This window comes from Anopheles moucheti, chromosome 3, assembly GCF_943734755.1.
Source record: "Anopheles moucheti chromosome 3, idAnoMoucSN_F20_07, whole genome shotgun sequence".
NCBI classification, from domain to species: Eukaryota; Metazoa; Arthropoda; class Insecta; order Diptera; family Culicidae; genus Anopheles; species Anopheles moucheti.
The window spans coordinates 34,437,421-34,453,358 of record NC_069141.1 but is presented as its reverse complement, the minus strand read 5'-3'; the positions used below and the strand labels follow the sequence as shown (position 1 = coordinate 34,453,358).

The 15,938-nt window shown below is 46.6% G+C and overlaps 4 protein-coding genes across 5 annotated transcripts; 2 read left to right on the top strand and 2 right to left on the bottom strand.

Annotated features, from left to right (window-relative positions):
* Nucleotides 1–49: 49 nt before the first annotated feature.
* On the bottom strand, nucleotides 50–946 carry LOC128304181 (brain protein I3). The gene is made up of 2 exons (XM_053041341.1): nucleotides 817–946; nucleotides 50–726 (listed from the first exon to the last, which is right to left on the bottom strand). Exons 1-2 carry the CDS (start codon nucleotides 890–892, stop codon nucleotides 299–301), a joined length of 504 nt encoding a protein of 167 aa, XP_052897301.1. The 5' UTR covers nucleotides 893–946; the 3' UTR covers nucleotides 50–298.
* A 492-nt stretch (nucleotides 947–1,438) lies between these two features.
* On the top strand, nucleotides 1,439–9,364 carry LOC128302178 (brefeldin A-inhibited guanine nucleotide-exchange protein 1). 2 transcript variants are annotated; one of them, XM_053038931.1, is made up of 5 exons: nucleotides 1,439–2,273; nucleotides 4,000–5,644; nucleotides 5,681–8,308; nucleotides 8,480–9,101; nucleotides 9,176–9,364. In XM_053038931.1, exons 1-5 carry the CDS (start codon nucleotides 2,018–2,020, stop codon nucleotides 9,362–9,364), a joined length of 5,340 nt encoding a protein of 1,779 aa, XP_052894891.1. In that variant the 5' UTR covers nucleotides 1,439–2,017. The 2 variants fall into 2 exon arrangements, with proteins under 2 accessions (XP_052894891.1, XP_052894890.1); XM_053038930.1 differs by having other exon boundaries at nucleotides 4,000–9,101.
* A 2,053-nt stretch (nucleotides 9,365–11,417) lies between these two features.
* LOC128302115 (carnitine O-palmitoyltransferase 2, mitochondrial) lies at nucleotides 11,418–13,920 on the bottom strand. The gene is made up of 2 exons (XM_053038852.1): nucleotides 12,812–13,920; nucleotides 11,418–12,744 (listed from the first exon to the last, which is right to left on the bottom strand). Exons 1-2 carry the CDS (start codon nucleotides 13,590–13,592, stop codon nucleotides 11,525–11,527), a joined length of 2,001 nt encoding a protein of 666 aa, XP_052894812.1. The 5' UTR covers nucleotides 13,593–13,920; the 3' UTR covers nucleotides 11,418–11,524.
* A 324-nt stretch (nucleotides 13,921–14,244) lies between these two features.
* LOC128301679 (actin-related protein 2/3 complex subunit 1A-B) lies at nucleotides 14,245–15,890 on the top strand. Its single transcript, XM_053038269.1, has 2 exons — nucleotides 14,245–14,614; nucleotides 14,695–15,890. The coding sequence occupies exons 1-2, from the start codon at nucleotides 14,542–14,544 to the stop codon at nucleotides 15,744–15,746; spliced, it is 1,125 nt and encodes a 374-aa protein (XP_052894229.1). The 5' UTR covers nucleotides 14,245–14,541; the 3' UTR covers nucleotides 15,747–15,890.
* The last annotated feature ends 48 nt before the right edge of the window (nucleotides 15,891–15,938 follow it).

Here is a 15,938-nt window from a genome sequence, read left to right as displayed (position 1 = left end):
ATCGCTGCGTGGACCACCAACCGTTGACAATAAATCGGGAAACTTTGTTTACAGGGAGAGTAGTCCGATCGTTTATTTTTGGTATTCAATAATAATAAATTCCAATAACAAGAATAACGGTTCAATACTCATAAACATGGTAAATTATGTTCAAAGATAATCATTTGGTACGCCAGATTATATCATCCTATCGCTAATGATCTATCACATACCATTAGTAGTACCATTTCCTTGGCTATATGCATATGGTTGTTGGTATAAATGATTCAAAAAGATTCCAATTTCCTTACCATTCGCTTCAGAACTGCACGCCACAATTGGTACAGCGACGATTACGCAGTGCCAGGCACGCCAGTATACCGAGTGGAAAGAAGAAAATGGCGCAAAATATTCCCAAACAGGAGTAGTCATCTTCCAGCATACCGATCCGGCAAACAGGGCAACCGTTCACGACAATAATCTGATGGTTGATTATTTCGGGACGTGGAGCCGTTCCAGTCTGTATGGTAACTTGCGGAATAATTGGCACTGCTGTTTTGTTACCATCCATGGTCCCGTAGCAAGGCACTGTTCCAACAACCGGGGCTACATAGGTGTGGGCTGTAGCGATCGGTTGCTGTTGGATGTATTCCTGTCTTGGATAGGACGCCGATGGTGCTGCTGTAGCTGCTGTGACTGCGGTCGGTGCTGATGGTACCGGTGATTGTGTGAAATTATGATTTGTGACTACAAACAAAAAGTAATCAAACAGCATGAGTAATGCTTTCGGTATTAGGGTTCTATTTTGCGAATGCGGAATAGCGCATTATAGCGTACCGTATTGTGTAGAATAATTCTCCGCTATCACTTGGTCGTACGACGGAGGTTCGTTGGAATGCTTTTGCGAAGCCATTTCGCGAAAAGAAATGAATTTCAACTGTTTTTCTGCGCCTGAAAAGAATTATTCACTGAATACGTTTGTGTGTATTCTGGTGTTTACAAAGAAATGATAAACATGCTGTCAAATAGTGGAACGAGATCGGAACGGTTTGTTCTAAACATCTTGAGTTCAATTCGAACCGAACCGGAATGGTGCTCTTGGTGTGTGTCGGAATTCATTTCGTAGCGAATCATTATTGTACAGCATGCAAAATAAAATCTTTTCTGAATACAAAACCGTTGCATGTTATATTATGACGAACAAGTGGTATAGATTACGAGAATATAATTTAATCTCTTTTAATTGTAATCCACATATGCCCATCACTACCCATCCGTCGGAATGTTAGCACAATGAGTGCTGTACTAAAAACTCGTACTGTCAACATGACGTGGAAATAATCAAAAAATAATCAAAGAAAAAAGTTTGTGAAAAATTGCCACCGTAATCGAGTACGAACGAATTGTAAATTGCCTTGAAATTTGTGCGATTCTGGTGTGTTTTTGTAGGTGCTGCGTTAAAGAGTGTGTGCGAGAGTGGTTTAATTTATTGATGGTATAAGTTTGGCCGATACATACAGTCCAAAGTTAGTGAAAGTTTTGCCCGAAGAATGGTGCAGACGTGTTGAGTTGCACTCAGGTCACTCCCATATTCCCCATTGCACCTAACCGATTTGCAGCCTCGATTCGGATCGGATTTCCCATTCAGTGTGGCTGTAAGCCACGAAGCATCCGTCCAAACTTTACTACGTCTGACGGATACGCTTTGCTGGTGAAAGATACGGGGTACCCTTTGGTTCGTGACGAAAAGCGCTGTAATCAAACACTTTCATTAACAATGGTTCCAAATTGGGTGATGCGTTTCCGGTTGCTAATTTCCACTTGCTAAAACGAAATACTTGCGTAGACCATCCACAACACCATGCAGCGGATACTGGGGGAAATCGTGTGAAGGATAAACCGTCACAATAATATCTGGATAGTTGGAGGAAAACAGACCTACAGCGAAAAAAGGAAAAGTTGCATCCGGTGAGTTGATGCATTCAATTCGTTCGGTGCCATCGAGTGCGAGGACACAAGAGAAAAAACGGAGAAAACTATGCAAACTGCGACCGGCAGCGTAGGAAAAACGAGCAACACAAGTAGCGGCGGAAGCATTAGCAGTACGACAAAAGGCACGAACGGGACGACGACGGGAACGTTAACCACCGGCAGCAATACTAGCGGAGCAACTACGGCAACGACAAAAACGAAAGAAATGTTTATCCTACGAGCGCTCGAAAAGATCCTCAGCGATAAGGACATCAAACGTTCCCATCATCTTCAGCTAAAACGTGCATGCGATGTGGCACTTGGTAAGCAATTTAATAGCCGATTAGTATTCCCCAAAGTATTGTCCAATGTGGGTTTGTTAACTCACTCTGCTCTCGTAAACCGCTTTTCTGTTCATTATGCCAAAGATAAGACTGAAGTAACCCTAGTCTCGTCGAGTATGTGTCATTCGTTTGAAGAGCTGTTGGATTGCCCAAAGAAGGGGGATTTACTATTGATTATATGTCTTTTTTTTGTAGTACTGTCCCAAATTTGATGTTCTCATTTTCCCCGGTCATTTTCCCGTATGGCCCGTATGGGAAAGGTTACTGTGTATCTGGGTGTTTTTTTTTTCTGGAAAAGCCTCAAAAGTCCCATCGGTACTGAGAAGAATTACGGCGAAGGTCGCTCATTAGGGCGCGTTCCTTGTCCACAACGTTACGCGTCATACGGGAGTGTGTAATCGCTAAAAGAAAGCGTGCCGTAGTATTGGCTGGAAGGAAAGGAAGGGCGATAACTGGAACAAATGTGTAAAATGAGAAAAAATCAATAACACTTAAGTAACCCACTTGAAAGGGGCCAGTACGCTTTTGTGGGTACGTACAATGGTGTTGGCCCGAAGCACATGTAACGCACGGGTTGTAACTGTCACCCTGCCTGTCCTTAAGGGCATCCTTGCACTGGTTTCGGTTGATTTTCATTCAATTAATTATGTGTGATATATGGAAAGACACTGATTTGTTTTTAGTGTATGTGACGCCGCTTTTTGTACTACTGTTTTATTTAAAGACAATTCTACTACAATTGGGGCGAATTTTAGTCGAAGTATGTCTTCATTTATGTGTTTTTTTCTATAAGGAAAACAATAATATTGCATAGTACGTCGTAGAAGAGAAAACCGGAGCTACAACTTTTAACAATTGAATTAAATAATAATATTGTGCTCTTTACATTAAACACTAGCTTCTTAACTGTAATAACAAATATGAATATTCAGCGTCAATACTATCTGCATAGTTTGTAAAATATGTTTAACATATGTTTATTTTCGAATTCTTATGACACCATATGTTACGGTCGAGTTGAATGAATTTGAATTATATTTTACTTTTATCCATATGCATTGCTTAATGATAATTTTGTTAATTATTTGTTGTTACCAGTTGAGGTTTTCGGGCATTCTTTCGGAAGTACAATAATTCCTTAGAGTCTTGGTAGTTCACATAAGAACCCCTGGTTTGTAGATGAATATACCAATACCTTCAAGAGCAGCTGTCCCATAATCTATGTCCAGGGTGACAAACATTGTTAAACTCTTCACAAACTCAGGTAGAGAAGGGTTTTATTTAACCGGAGATAACGGTCTGTACGCCGCATTGTGCAACCGAGGGAAATGGTTACACTGTGTGACTCTCGAAAGCATTCGCCATAAGCCTCGTGCCGACATGAGCACCACCGTCGCATTATTCCACCAGCACTGATACTGGTTTTTTTTTTGTTAATTTACGCGACCAAATGATAAGTGGCCGTATTTTAGTCATCGCTCAATCGTCGCTGATAGCGGATCGACGATTCGATTCAGTCAATCTGTTCACTTCCTTTCCCTGCTGGTTCTAGGGAATGGATGAAGTTTACATGAATGTATTCAAACGAATAGAAGATTATTGGGGATTTGCAGCGAAAGGTGTTATTCAAACTGGTTATGGTTCAAATGGTTATGTTTATGTACCGTTTTCTTACAAATTTCTTTTTTCTTTTATACATTTTTAGAGGACATTAAGGAGGAGTTGAAGCAAGCGGGACACACCGAAACCAATGGCGAAACACCAGTTCCATCGGCGGCGCTGCCGCTACCGAAGAACGATTCGGGCAACATCATCAATGCGGAAAAGTACTTCCTTCCGTTTGAGCTCGCCTGCCAAAGTCGTACACCGCGCATCGTCGTGACGGCACTGGATTGTTTGCAGAAGCTGATCGCTTATGGTCATCTGACCGGCAACATTCCCGACTCGTCGAATCCGGGCAAATTCCTGATCGATCGAATTGTTACCACGATATGCAATTGCTTTATGGGTCCACAGACCGACGAGGGTGTACAGCTGCAGATCATCAAGGCATTGCTGACGGTCGTCACCTCACAACATGTCGAGGTACATGAGGGAACGGTACTGCAGGGCGTTCGGACCTGTTACGACATCTATCTGTCGAGCAAAAACCTCATCAACCAAACAACGGCCCGGGCCACCCTTACGCAGATGCTGAATGTGATTTTCACGCGCATGGAAAATCAAGCTTTCGAAGCAATTGCGTCCGCTGGTGCGGCAAATTCCGTGGCAACGGGGAGTAGTAGCTCGACCTTACAGAGCACTTCACCCAACAATAGTTCCGTTGCGGGAACGGCGGGAACGGACGAATCTCCCACGCAGCTTAGCTCGGTAGTGAATCCGACAGAGGAGAAACATCCGGATTACGATACGGTCCGGGCGATCGTGGAAGAAATTGTTGATAATGTGATAGCACAGGCTGCTTCGAACGTTGAAGGCGTTGAGAGCGTACTTTCGGGTAGCGTGAGCGAACCTGCAATAAACATCAATGAAACGAGTGAAACAGCCAGCATCGGGGGAATATCGATCGGTGGTGGTACTGATTCGACATCGATTGCACGCGTCCCATCGCAGGAAAGTATGGAAGTGACGAGCGAGAACGATAGCATCGTGACGGCCAAATTTACCCATATCCTGCAGAAAGATGCCTTCCTGGTGTTTCGTGCACTATGCAAGCTTTCGATGAAACCGCTTCCCGAAGGACATCCGGATCCAAAGTCCCACGAACTGCGGTCGAAAATACTTTCCCTGCATCTGTTGCTATCGATCCTGCAGAACGCTGGCCCGGTGTTTCGTTCGAACGAAATGTTCATCATGGCAATCAAGCAGTACCTGTGTGTGGCTCTCTCGAAGAACGGCGGCAGCGCTGTACCGGAAGTGTTCGAGCTGTCGCTATCGATCTTCGTGGCACTGCTGTCCAACTTTAAGATTCATCTCAAAAAGCAAATTGAAGTGTTTTTTAAGGAAATTTTCCTGAACATCCTCGAGGCGCCCAGTTCGTCTTTTGAGCACAAATGGATGGTCATTCAGGCGCTGACCCGAATCTGTGCGGACGCGCAAAGTGTGGTAGATATTTACGTTAACTACGACTGTGACTTTTCGGCCGCAAATTTGTTCGAGCGCTTGGTGAACGATCTGTCGAAAATTGGCCAAGGTCGACAGGCGCTGGAGCTGGGTACGTCGGTTAATCAAGAGAAATCGATGCGCATTCGGGGACTGGAATGTTTGGTGTCGATCTTGAAGTGTATGGTCGAGTGGAGCAAGGATCTGTACGTGAATCCAAACTCCCAGACTACACTCGGCGATCCACCGTCGTCTGGTGGTACGGTAGTCGAACGTAAGAACAGTTCGCTTAACGTGAGTACCGGATCGCCGGTAGATGATCAGGTTCAGGAGATGTCTATGAAATCTCACGGCGGTTCAAGTGTTAGCATTAATTCTGTGGGAAGCACCAATACATCCGGAGGCAATCGGGAGGTGCTCGATCTGCCCGAAGAACTGGAAGAGCGAAAGCAACGCAAAGAAGTCATGGAAACGGGTATCGACATGTTCAATCGGAAACCGAAAAAGGGTATCGCTTTTCTTCAGGAGCGTGGCCTGCTCGGAACGACGGTGGAAGATGTGGCCCGTTGGCTGCACGAGGACGAACGATTGGACAAAACGCAGATCGGAGACTATCTAGGAGAGAACGACGAGCAAAGCAAAACGGTCATGTGTGCCTACATTGACGCGATGAACTTTGCCGAGCTAGACATTGTGGCCGCGTTGCGCTACTTTCTCGAGGGCTTCCGGTTACCAGGTGAAGCACAGAAAATTGACCGGTTGATGGAGAAATTCGCATCGCGCTACTGTGACTGCAATCCGAACAATACGCTGTTTGCCAGCGCCGATACGGTGTACGTGCTGGCGTTCTCTGTGATAATGCTGACAACGGATCTGCATTCGCCACAGGTGAAGCACAAGATGACCAAGGAACAGTACATCAAGATGAACCGAGGTATCAGCGACAATAAGGATTTGCCGGAGGAGTATCTGTCTCAAATCTACGACGAAATTGCGGGCCATGAAATCAAAATGAAGAATACGGTTGCGAACAAACCGGCCGGCAAGCAAATCATTGTGAACGAAAAGAAGCGCAAGCTGCTGTGGAACCTTGAGATGGAAGCACTCTCGACCACGGCAAAAAATCTGATGGAATCCGTGTCGCACGTGAAAGCCTCGTTTACCTCTGCGAAGCATCTAGAGCACGTTCGGCCGATGTTCAAAATGGCTTGGACATCTTTCTTGGCAGCGTTCTCCGTTGGACTGCAAGATTGTGACGATCCGGAAATAGCGTCCCTGTGTCTGGATGGAATTAGATGCGCGGTGCGTATTGCGTGCATCTTTCACATGAGCCTGGAGCGTGATGCTTACGTGCAAGCATTAGCCCGATTCACACTCCTTACAGCTAACTCACCGATCAATGAGATGAAGGCCAAAAACATTGACACCATCAAAACGCTTATCATGGTGGCGCATACGGACGGGAACTATCTCGGTTCGAGCTGGTTGGACATTGTGAAATGCATTTCCCATCTCGAGTTGGCGCAGCTTATCGGAACCGGCGTGCGACCTGAGTTTCTGTCCGGGCCGGCATCACACCGCGATGCACTAGATCCATCCGCTAAAGAACATATCGGGGAAACGAGCTCGCAAAGCATTGTCGTGGCGGTAGATCGTATCTTTACCGGTTCGATTCGGCTGGATGGAGACGCTATAGTGGATTTCGTAAAGGCTCTCTGCCAGGTATCGCTGGATGAGCTGACGCGTCCGCAGCCGCGAATGTTTTCGCTGCAAAAGATTGTCGAGATTTCGTACTACAACATGGGACGTATTAGGTTACAATGGTCCCGTATCTGGCAAATCTTGGGTGAACATTTCAATGCGGTCGGCTGTAATACGAACGAAGAGATTGCCTTCTTTGCGCTCGACTCACTGCGCCAGCTGTCGATGAAGTTTATCGAAAAGGGTGAGTTCACAAACTTCCGGTTCCAGAAGGACTTCCTGCGACCGTTCGAACACATCATGAAGAAAAACAATTCGCCCGCGATCCGCGACATGGTGGTGCGGTGCGTGGCGCAGATGGTGAACTCGCAGGCGCACAACATCAAATCAGGCTGGAAGAACATCTTTTCGGTGTTCCATCTGGCGGCGGGCGATCACGATGAAGCGATCGTGGAGCTGGCGTTCCTAACAACCGGCAAGATCATTACCGACCTGTACCAGACCCAGTTCCACATCATGATAGATTCGTTCCAGGATGCAGTTAAGTGCCTGTCGGAGTTTGCGTGCAATGCTCGTTTCCCGGACACGAGCATGGAAGCGATTCGGCTCGTGCGGACGTGTGCGATTTGTGTGAACGACTCGCCAAACCTGTTTGCCGAGCATGCGGGCATGGAAAACGATGTGTCCGTGTCGGAAGAGGATCGGGTGTGGGTACGTGGCTGGTTCCCGATGCTGTTCTCACTCTCCTGCGTTGTGAATCGTTGTAAGCTGGACGTCCGGACGCGTGGGCTAACCGTGCTGTTTGAGATCGTCAAAACGCATGGAGACGCATTCCGGGCGAACTGGTGGCGTGATCTGTTCAATGTGCTGTTCCGTATCTTCGACAACATGAAGCTACCCGAACACCAAACGGAAAAGGCGGAATGGATGACAACAACGTGCAATCACGCACTGTACGCAATCATCGACGTGTTTACACAGTATTTCGATATGCTTGGTCCGATGCTGCTGGCAGATCTGTACTGTCAGCTGCACTGGTGCGTGCAGCAAAACAATGAACAGTTGGCCCGATCCGGAACGAATTGTCTCGAGAATTTGGTCATCTCAAACGGGCTCAAATTCAGCGAAGACACCTGGAGCAAAACCTGCCAGTGTATGCTGGACATCTTCAACAGTACGCTACCGAATGAGCTTCTTACCTGGAAACCGGACCCATTACCACAATCGATCGTTGGCACTGGTACACCTGCGAACGTTCCCCGTGTGCACGAGAACGGAGATTTACCGAGACACGGCATTCTAAAACGCTCGGGATCTCAACATTCAATGCACGGTTTGCAAGATCCTAACGCCGGCGAGCAAAGCAGTGTTACACAACTGGCGTCGAGCAGTGGCAACAGTGTCGCGAATACGTCGGTACTCTTCTCCAACCTGCTTATCAAATGTGTCGTTCAACTCGAACTAATACAGACGATCGACAATATAGTGTTCTTTCCGGCCACCTCACGAAAGGAGGACGCAGAAACGCTCGCCCAGGCCACAGCCGAGCTTAGCGCGATTAACCAGCATGCAGCGTCCTATCCGTCGTCCCTTTCCGGCGAGGAGTGCCAGCGGGAAGAGCAGGGCATGTACAGCTATCTGAACACACCCCATCTTCTGCAGCTGGTCGACTGTTTGCTGCAGAGTCACCGGTTTGCGAAGCAATTCAATTCCAACAACGATCAGCGGACGGTGTTGTGGAAGGCAGGATTCAAGGGTTCGCTGAAGCCAAATCTGCTGAAGCAGGAAACCCAATCTCTTGCTTGCGTGCTGCGAATACTGTTCAAGATGTACAGCGATGAGAACCGGCGGCGTGATTGGCAGGATATAGAGAAGCGACTGATCGGTGTATGTACGGAAGCGCTGGACTATTTCCTCTCCCTTCCAAGTGAACCGCATCGGGATGCGTGGACATCATTGCTGTTGCTCGTAATGACACGGTTGCTGAAAATGTCGGATGCCAGGGTAGGTTATTTTATAGCCAACAAAATTCAATATTCATAAAACGTTTTCTATATAATGTTTCTTTTACATTTCAGTTCGCGGCACACATTGCCAGTTATTATGTGTTCCTGTGTGATCTAACGTGCGTGGATCTAAAGCCGGAACTGCGAACAGTATTGCGACGTGTTTTCCTGCGCATCAGCCCAGTGTTTGGAATCTCGAGTGCCACTGCTGGAGCGTCCAATGCAAATGCGTCCAATACGGTTCCTATGGCAGCTACCTAGTATCGGCGGCACGGCCCAATCTCTCGTACTACCAACAGCGACAACCACAGCAACAGGTGGCACCCACAATACCGTCATGGCCCGTGGCAGTATGTGCCGCACCCAGCGATGTACCATCATGCTTATTCCACGACCCATCAGCAAGCAGTACGCTCTTCCCTAACGTCCACCGCCGGCTGCCAGTGTCATCGTTGGCGTGCGCTAGCGCTCAGTGACCAGAACGGCTTTCGTTCCTTCCCGTCCTCACCGGAGCGACAGCGTGACCGGCTGGTGCACCAAAGACGGGCTTCATCTACCGGCGTTTTAGGTGCGTTTAGTATGGGCAGTTCTAGAACAGGTCATCCGATAGGGGTAACGATGCGCAGTAACAATAGAAGCAACAATAGTAGCATAAAAAATATCATTAACACTACCTCTAGTAATAATGATAGCGTTAGTACACGGCGCTCTTCAGCTGCTGCAGCACCTACAGCACCAAGTTTTACATCGTTGGTTTCTTCCTTCGCACGCCGACCCACGTCCTCTACTTCTACTTCGGCCTTTTATCCGGTGGGTACATTTTATTCCGCTAGCAAACGTGCGGCCATCCCCGGTAGGATGGGTGGAGGTTGCAAAAACAATTCCTCATTGACAAAAAATCGTATATTGTAGTCACGTGATTAGACACAGGTTTGTGTGTGGTTGAATACAGACCGGAGCACTTAGTGCACATTTTTATTATTAAATTTTTGGGATACACCACGCAACAAAATTCCAAAAAGAAGCATCTAAAAATTATGCTATTGACTTTTAAATCCCAAAGAAAATTAAGATCAAATGCATTGGACACGTTCCAAAGTTGAGGTATTGTTATCTTATTTGCACCAGTCATAATGTTATCGATGTGTGCGCATTTTATGTTCATGACAGTCTTTACAATTCAAAAACCCCGGTACGAACGCTACTTCTAAAGGAATGAAAATGCACTCGCTGCAAAAAGAAGGTGTATGATGTTTGTTGTAAATAGTAAAATAGTTGCTGGAAATGAATTGAATTAACACAACCACTAGTTGCTGCTTGGCTTAAGAATAATGCACCTTCACTAGTTGAAAGCAATTCGATCAATTTGTAAATGAGAGACTCTTCTGGTGGTCACTGGTGACAACCTTTTTGCCCGGAATAATAGTCGAAACTCAACATAAAAAGGAACGCAAGTGGCGATAGCAAGGTAATAATATTTAATCATTAAATTAACACGCATAAAAAAGAGAAATGGAAAGGGCAGGTTAGAAATTAAAGAGACAAACTCAAATACAACCCCCAGAAATGGTTGTGTGGTAATAGTTCAAGGAAAAACACTTTAAACTAGGAAACTTCGCTTTGTATACATGGGTGTAGTGAATGAGAGATTTCAAGTAGCGTGTGTGTGTTTCGAGCGGCAATCGCATGTTTATCGAAGTGATAACAGAGCCGGGGTAGACACGACTCACAAGCTAGCAAAAGCGCACGTCTGTTTTTTTTTGGATCGGTTTGGCGCAGAAATTTCGGGTACAGTATACAAATTGTGTTACATTTTGGCATTTCATAACTCGGCACCGAAGGCTAGGTAGGTATGTTAACGGGATCCGGTCCAGCAATAGAGAAAGGAAGCAATGAATGGGAGGCGTTGTAGCATATACTCTGTGATCGATGCCGAGCAAATCACAAGTGCGTAAGAAGGTGATAAATTAATCATTTATTTGTTATATGAAGTAATTAATGAAAGAGAATATACAGTATATATATATATATAGTATAATATATACTAATCTGCATACGATTAAAAATACACCAGTTGTAAGCTTAGTGGAATTTAAATGGCGCATTGTAGATGATGGACAACCGTTTTTTTTCAGAGATACTCCGAAAAGATAAAAGTAGATATCATCCTTTTGAAAATAAAACGAATAAGACCTTAAAAACATAATTAAACTAAGCAGGAAATAGTATGACAGTCTCACCAGAATATTGTTAGACTAAGTTTAGACGATAAACTTTTGATAGATTATTTGTTTATTTAGAAAATATTACAACTATCCCAAAAGCCAGTTTTCAACAAACGATGTCAATCGTATTTAACTTTTAGCTAGCTTACACACAAATCAGTGCTTCAATGTGCAATCTAGCTCCAACTTGTTACAATTATTTCTCTTTGGAAGACGGACCAGTGGCGGTCAGCACTTTGTTAATGTCTTCGTATGCTGCCCGAAGACAATCGACAAATTCACGCCCATTACGGTGCGGCTTGTAGCTCGTAACGACACTGCCCAAGTAACCATCCTGTATGTTATACCCGATGCCATAACCATCCTTTACAACCGGTCCGAACCCACCGGCCAGGAGAGCCGGCGATGAAAGTGTACTGGTCGACAGAATGTTATGATTGATAGCCGCATAAGCGGGATCTTGGTAAAGTGCCGGCAGGGGGAGACCATTTTTTTGAGCCGTATGCTTCAACCCGAACAGATGCCTGTCGAATCCCTGGCCCATTGCGGCATCTTTTGTTAGCTGACCATGTGCAGTAGAACATTGATTCATCATGTCGCGCAATTCGGCCACACTTTTCTTCTTCGCCCCATCGCGCCTTTCCATTTCCTCGCAAAAAGCTTTCGTAGCGAGCGTGCACGGTCGCATCGTTTCCGTGCGGCCATGGCGGAATGCGGCCGTACTGCACGATTCGTAGGTGGCCACAAAGGTGCCTGTCTGCTTGTAATTTGCCAGCTGGAAACCGAGCTGCATTACCGAATCGGGACTGATGCGCTGCTTTTTGCAGACACTCTTGTTTATCCCTTCGTACTTCATGTAGTTCATATCCAGCGAGTCGATGACCGCATTGTGGTTGTTTTCGGCCGTTCGGATGGCAGCCTTCACGCGATCATCGAACGTAAATTCGATCGGAACGATAGCATCTGATTGCTTATCGGAACCCTGCAGTCCCACATCTGCGAAGGGCGCCGTTGTAGTTTCTTTGAAAATTTCCTGAAAGTAACGCAGTACGGCCACACCATCACCCCAGGAATGTTCGAAGTTTATGCCCGCCGTACCATCTTTGGCAACGATCAGTGAAAACGATTTGTCGAACCATCGGTTCGTGCCATCGCCGAACAGGAACTCACGAATGGCTGGAATAGGATTGTCAGGATTGATCGTTGAATCGTCCAGGCAGAGGCAAAACAGTGCTGAATCGACCAGTTCCAGTGATTTGGCATTGTTGCCCAACTGGGCAAGATGTGTTCTAGCCGTCGCCCAGGTGTCACGATTTTCGGTGGTCAGCAGTCCTAGCGGATCGGCCGCTGGAGGTTTCGTATCGTTGATAATCCGCTCGAATCGTGCTAATAGTGTAGCGGGTTGTTCGATATTGCCTAAAAGGTTTGCCATAAGAAAGAATTCTATAATCAGACATTCAACTTAGCACCTGTTTGATCTCACCTTCTGCATCCAGCACATCCACGGCATACATGTTTCCTTTACGTAGGACAAGCACGTGACGGGAGGAATCGTTACGATAAATTCGGTCTTTACCAAGCTCGGGAATACGCGTACCACCAAACAGACCCTGATACTGGCTCATATCGAGGGGGAATGCCTTGAACGTGTACGCCACGTACGTGGAGATGATCGCCGGCATCAGCGAAGTGAGCGTGCGGAACATGTGCGTATCACTTTTAGCTGGATTCAGATGAAATACTTCCGGCTCAAGTGTTTTGGCCCGCAGCGATTTCATGAAGCGCAACGAGCTGATTACCAGATTGGTCGTACGCAACACCGGGTCGTTAAATGCTGGCCGTGGATCCGGATTCATCATCAGCAGCGGGTTGTAGTTCAGCGGCAGTGGCACACGGTCCCGAAGGTACATGTCGAACCAGGGCTCCGAGATGTAGCTCGTATGTTTGTTCTTTGCATCGAATTCCTTTAGCAATGTCTGCAGCTTAGGTCCATCTCCTTGGGCGAACTGGTTTACCGCTTCCTTCGTGCGCTCGAATGCATCCGGTGCAAGCAACGGCTGTTGAGCGGCCAGATAACGCGCACAGGTTTTATCCAGCTCCGGAATAGGCAATCGTGGCAGGGAAGGTTGAAAGTGCAGCATCGGTATCTTAGAACGTTGAAGATACTGGTACTCATCGCCAGCTGTTCGTCGAGTCGAGGTAGATTGACACCGTGTAGCATTCGCCAAGGATGCTACCCATTGGGTTTTCGGAACACGAAACATGTTTGAAACTATAAGGCACAACAACAGTCCAGGTCGATCGGCTCGCAACTCACGTATCGGTAGACAGTCGGTGAAATTAATGTTCAGTTCCCAGGTTCAAAGTTCACTCGCGCTATGATTTCACTTGTCCGAACAGAGGAACCATACATCAGGTAGAGTCATACAGGGGCTTCGCCGTAATCTTATCAGTCGAAAACAGGAGGAGTATTAACCAAAAACATAGGTCCGTGGATAGATTAACTAAAAACTAGACAATTGCATAAATTCCAACACGGACGGATATGTACGGCGGACGTAAACTTTGACGATGCGAGCGTTTTTGCCTTGTCAGCAGTGGCAATAACAACAGAAATCCGTTGCTGGCACCAGTCAAGACAACAAGAACAACAAATAAACAATACCACAGATGAATACAGTATTCAATTTGTACATTTGATCATTAAAGCGGGTGGATCGATTTGTTGAAAATAGTGCTAATTGGTTGATTGCAATGTCTGATAACTGCACAGCAAATGAAAATAAAAGCAGTTTGAAAAACAACATTGATTCTTGCGTTTAGTTTGGCAGCACGGCCATCTCACAGCATTGTGACAGCATACAGCATCAGCTGTCAAAACATTCGTGTACATTTTTTTCTGTGAATCATTTTCATACGAGTGTGCGTGCGTAGGATTCGCTGCGGTTGTCCTGTTGGATTTCTCCGGTTTTTACGGATAAGATTCGTGTAGACGGACCAGAGTCCGCGAATTTTATCATCTTTTCCATCCTCGGTGTAATTTCCTCGTTTCAAAGTTTACTCTACAATTGAAGTTTTTGCTTCAGAACACAGAAAAGCAACAGTTCTGTGCGATAAACCAACTCTGTGCTGCAGGGCGTTTCCTCGTTTTGTCTATTGCCTTCTACTAGGCGTGATTGATTGTACGATCTCAACTGCATTTATTGAAGTATCATGACGGAACGCCATACGTTTGGTGGAACGGTTAACCCAATCACTTGCCATGCCTGGAACAAGGATCGTTCCCGTAAGTTCCATTCCGTCCGGGGGGTATCTTGGGGCTTAGTCACGTACCACCTTCGTATTAATCATTTTTCTCATCCACAGAAATCGCTATCTCGCCCAACAATAACGAGGTGCATATCTATAAGCGCGAGGGTTCCGAATGGAAGCTTACCGACGTGCTGAATCAGCACGATCTGCGCGTGATGGGTATTGATTGGGCGCCCAACACGAACCGCATCGTAACGTGTGCCGTCGATCGGAATGCGTACGTGTGGACGCAGGGTGATGATGGAAAGTGGAAACCGACCTTGGTGCTGTTACGCATTAACCGAGCGGCCACCTGCGTGCGTTGGTCACCGTTGGAGAACAAGTTTGCCGTCGGATCGGGTGCCCGACTGATCTCGGTGTGCTACTTCGAGTCCGAGAACGATTGGTGGGTTTCGAAGCACATTAAAAAGCCGATCCGCTCGACGGTGACGTCGCTCGACTGGCACCCGAACAATATGCTGCTGGTGGCTGGTTCCACCGACTACAAGGTGCGCGTATTTTCCGCCTTCATCAAGGACATCGAACAGCATCCGGAACCGACGGCCTGGGGACCGAAGAAACCGCTCGGCCAGATACTGGCCGAGTTTAAGAACTCGAGCAGTGGTGGCGGTTGGGTGCACAGCGTTAGCTTCTCGGCCGATGGCAATCGGATCTGCTGGGTAGGTCACGATAGTGCGATCAACATCGGCATGGCAAATGGGGGGAACGTTGGCATCAAGCAGAAGACGGAGTATCTACCGTTTTTGTGCTGTGAGTGGATCTCGCCCCATTCCATTTTGGTGGCGGGACACAGCTGCGTGCCGCTGATTTACACGGTGGCCGATGGGGGTAAAGTTGTGCTGGCCGTCAAGCTGGATCAATCTACGAAAAAGGAACAGAGTGGCATTTCGGCCATGCGTATCTTCCAGTCGCTTGATCGTAATCTGCGCACAGAGAACTCCGACACCAACCTGGAATCGATTCACCAGAATGCGATCACAAGCGTGTGCGTGTACAGTGGTGAGAAGGGCAATGTGCAGCGTGTAAGCACCTCCGGACTAGATGGCCAACTGGTTATTTGGGACATCGATACACTTACACGGTCCATGCAGGGACTGAAGCTTTAAATGCGGACGCGATGGAACGCCTGGCAAAAAGTATTTTCTCTTGTCTCTTAGCATTGTTTAATGCAGTTTTTAATGTGCATCTTAACTGTCCCTCGAACAAGAATCGTTACAAATAAATACTTCATTCCAGCTACATTCGTTTCTTTCTACGCTGAATTGGTGAGCAACATCATTACGTCTGTTTTATCTCCC

Bases quoted from the DNA above. Each gene is read 5' to 3' on its own strand.
- LOC128302178 (XM_053038930.1), top strand. From the start codon at position 2,018: ATGCAAACTGCGACCGGCAGCGTAGGAAAAACGAGCAACACAAGTAGC. The intron at 2,274-3,999 runs GTAAGCAATTTA...ATACATTTTTAG, and splicing joins TGCATGCGATGTGGCACTTG to AGGACATTAAGGAGGAGTTG. The intron at 9,102-9,175 runs GTAGGTTATTTT...TTTACATTTCAG, and splicing joins TGAAAATGTCGGATGCCAGG to TTCGCGGCACACATTGCCAG.
- LOC128302115 (XM_053038852.1), bottom strand. From the start codon at position 13,592: ATGTTTCGTGTTCCGAAAACCCAATGGGTAGCATCCTTGGCGAATGCT. The intron at 12,745-12,811 runs GTGAGATCAAAC...CAAACCTTTTAG, and splicing joins GGATGTGCTGGATGCAGAAG to GCAATATCGAACAACCCGCT.
- LOC128301679 (XM_053038269.1), top strand. From the start codon at position 14,542: ATGACGGAACGCCATACGTTTGGTGGAACGGTTAACCCAATCACTTGC. The intron at 14,615-14,694 runs GTAAGTTCCATT...TCTCATCCACAG, and splicing joins CTGGAACAAGGATCGTTCCC to AAATCGCTATCTCGCCCAAC.
- LOC128304181 (XM_053041341.1), bottom strand. From the start codon at position 892: ATGGCTTCGCAAAAGCATTCCAACGAACCTCCGTCGTACGACCAAGTG. The intron at 727-816 runs GTACGCTATAAT...TTTTGTTTGTAG, and splicing joins GAATTATTCTACACAATACG to TCACAAATCATAATTTCACA.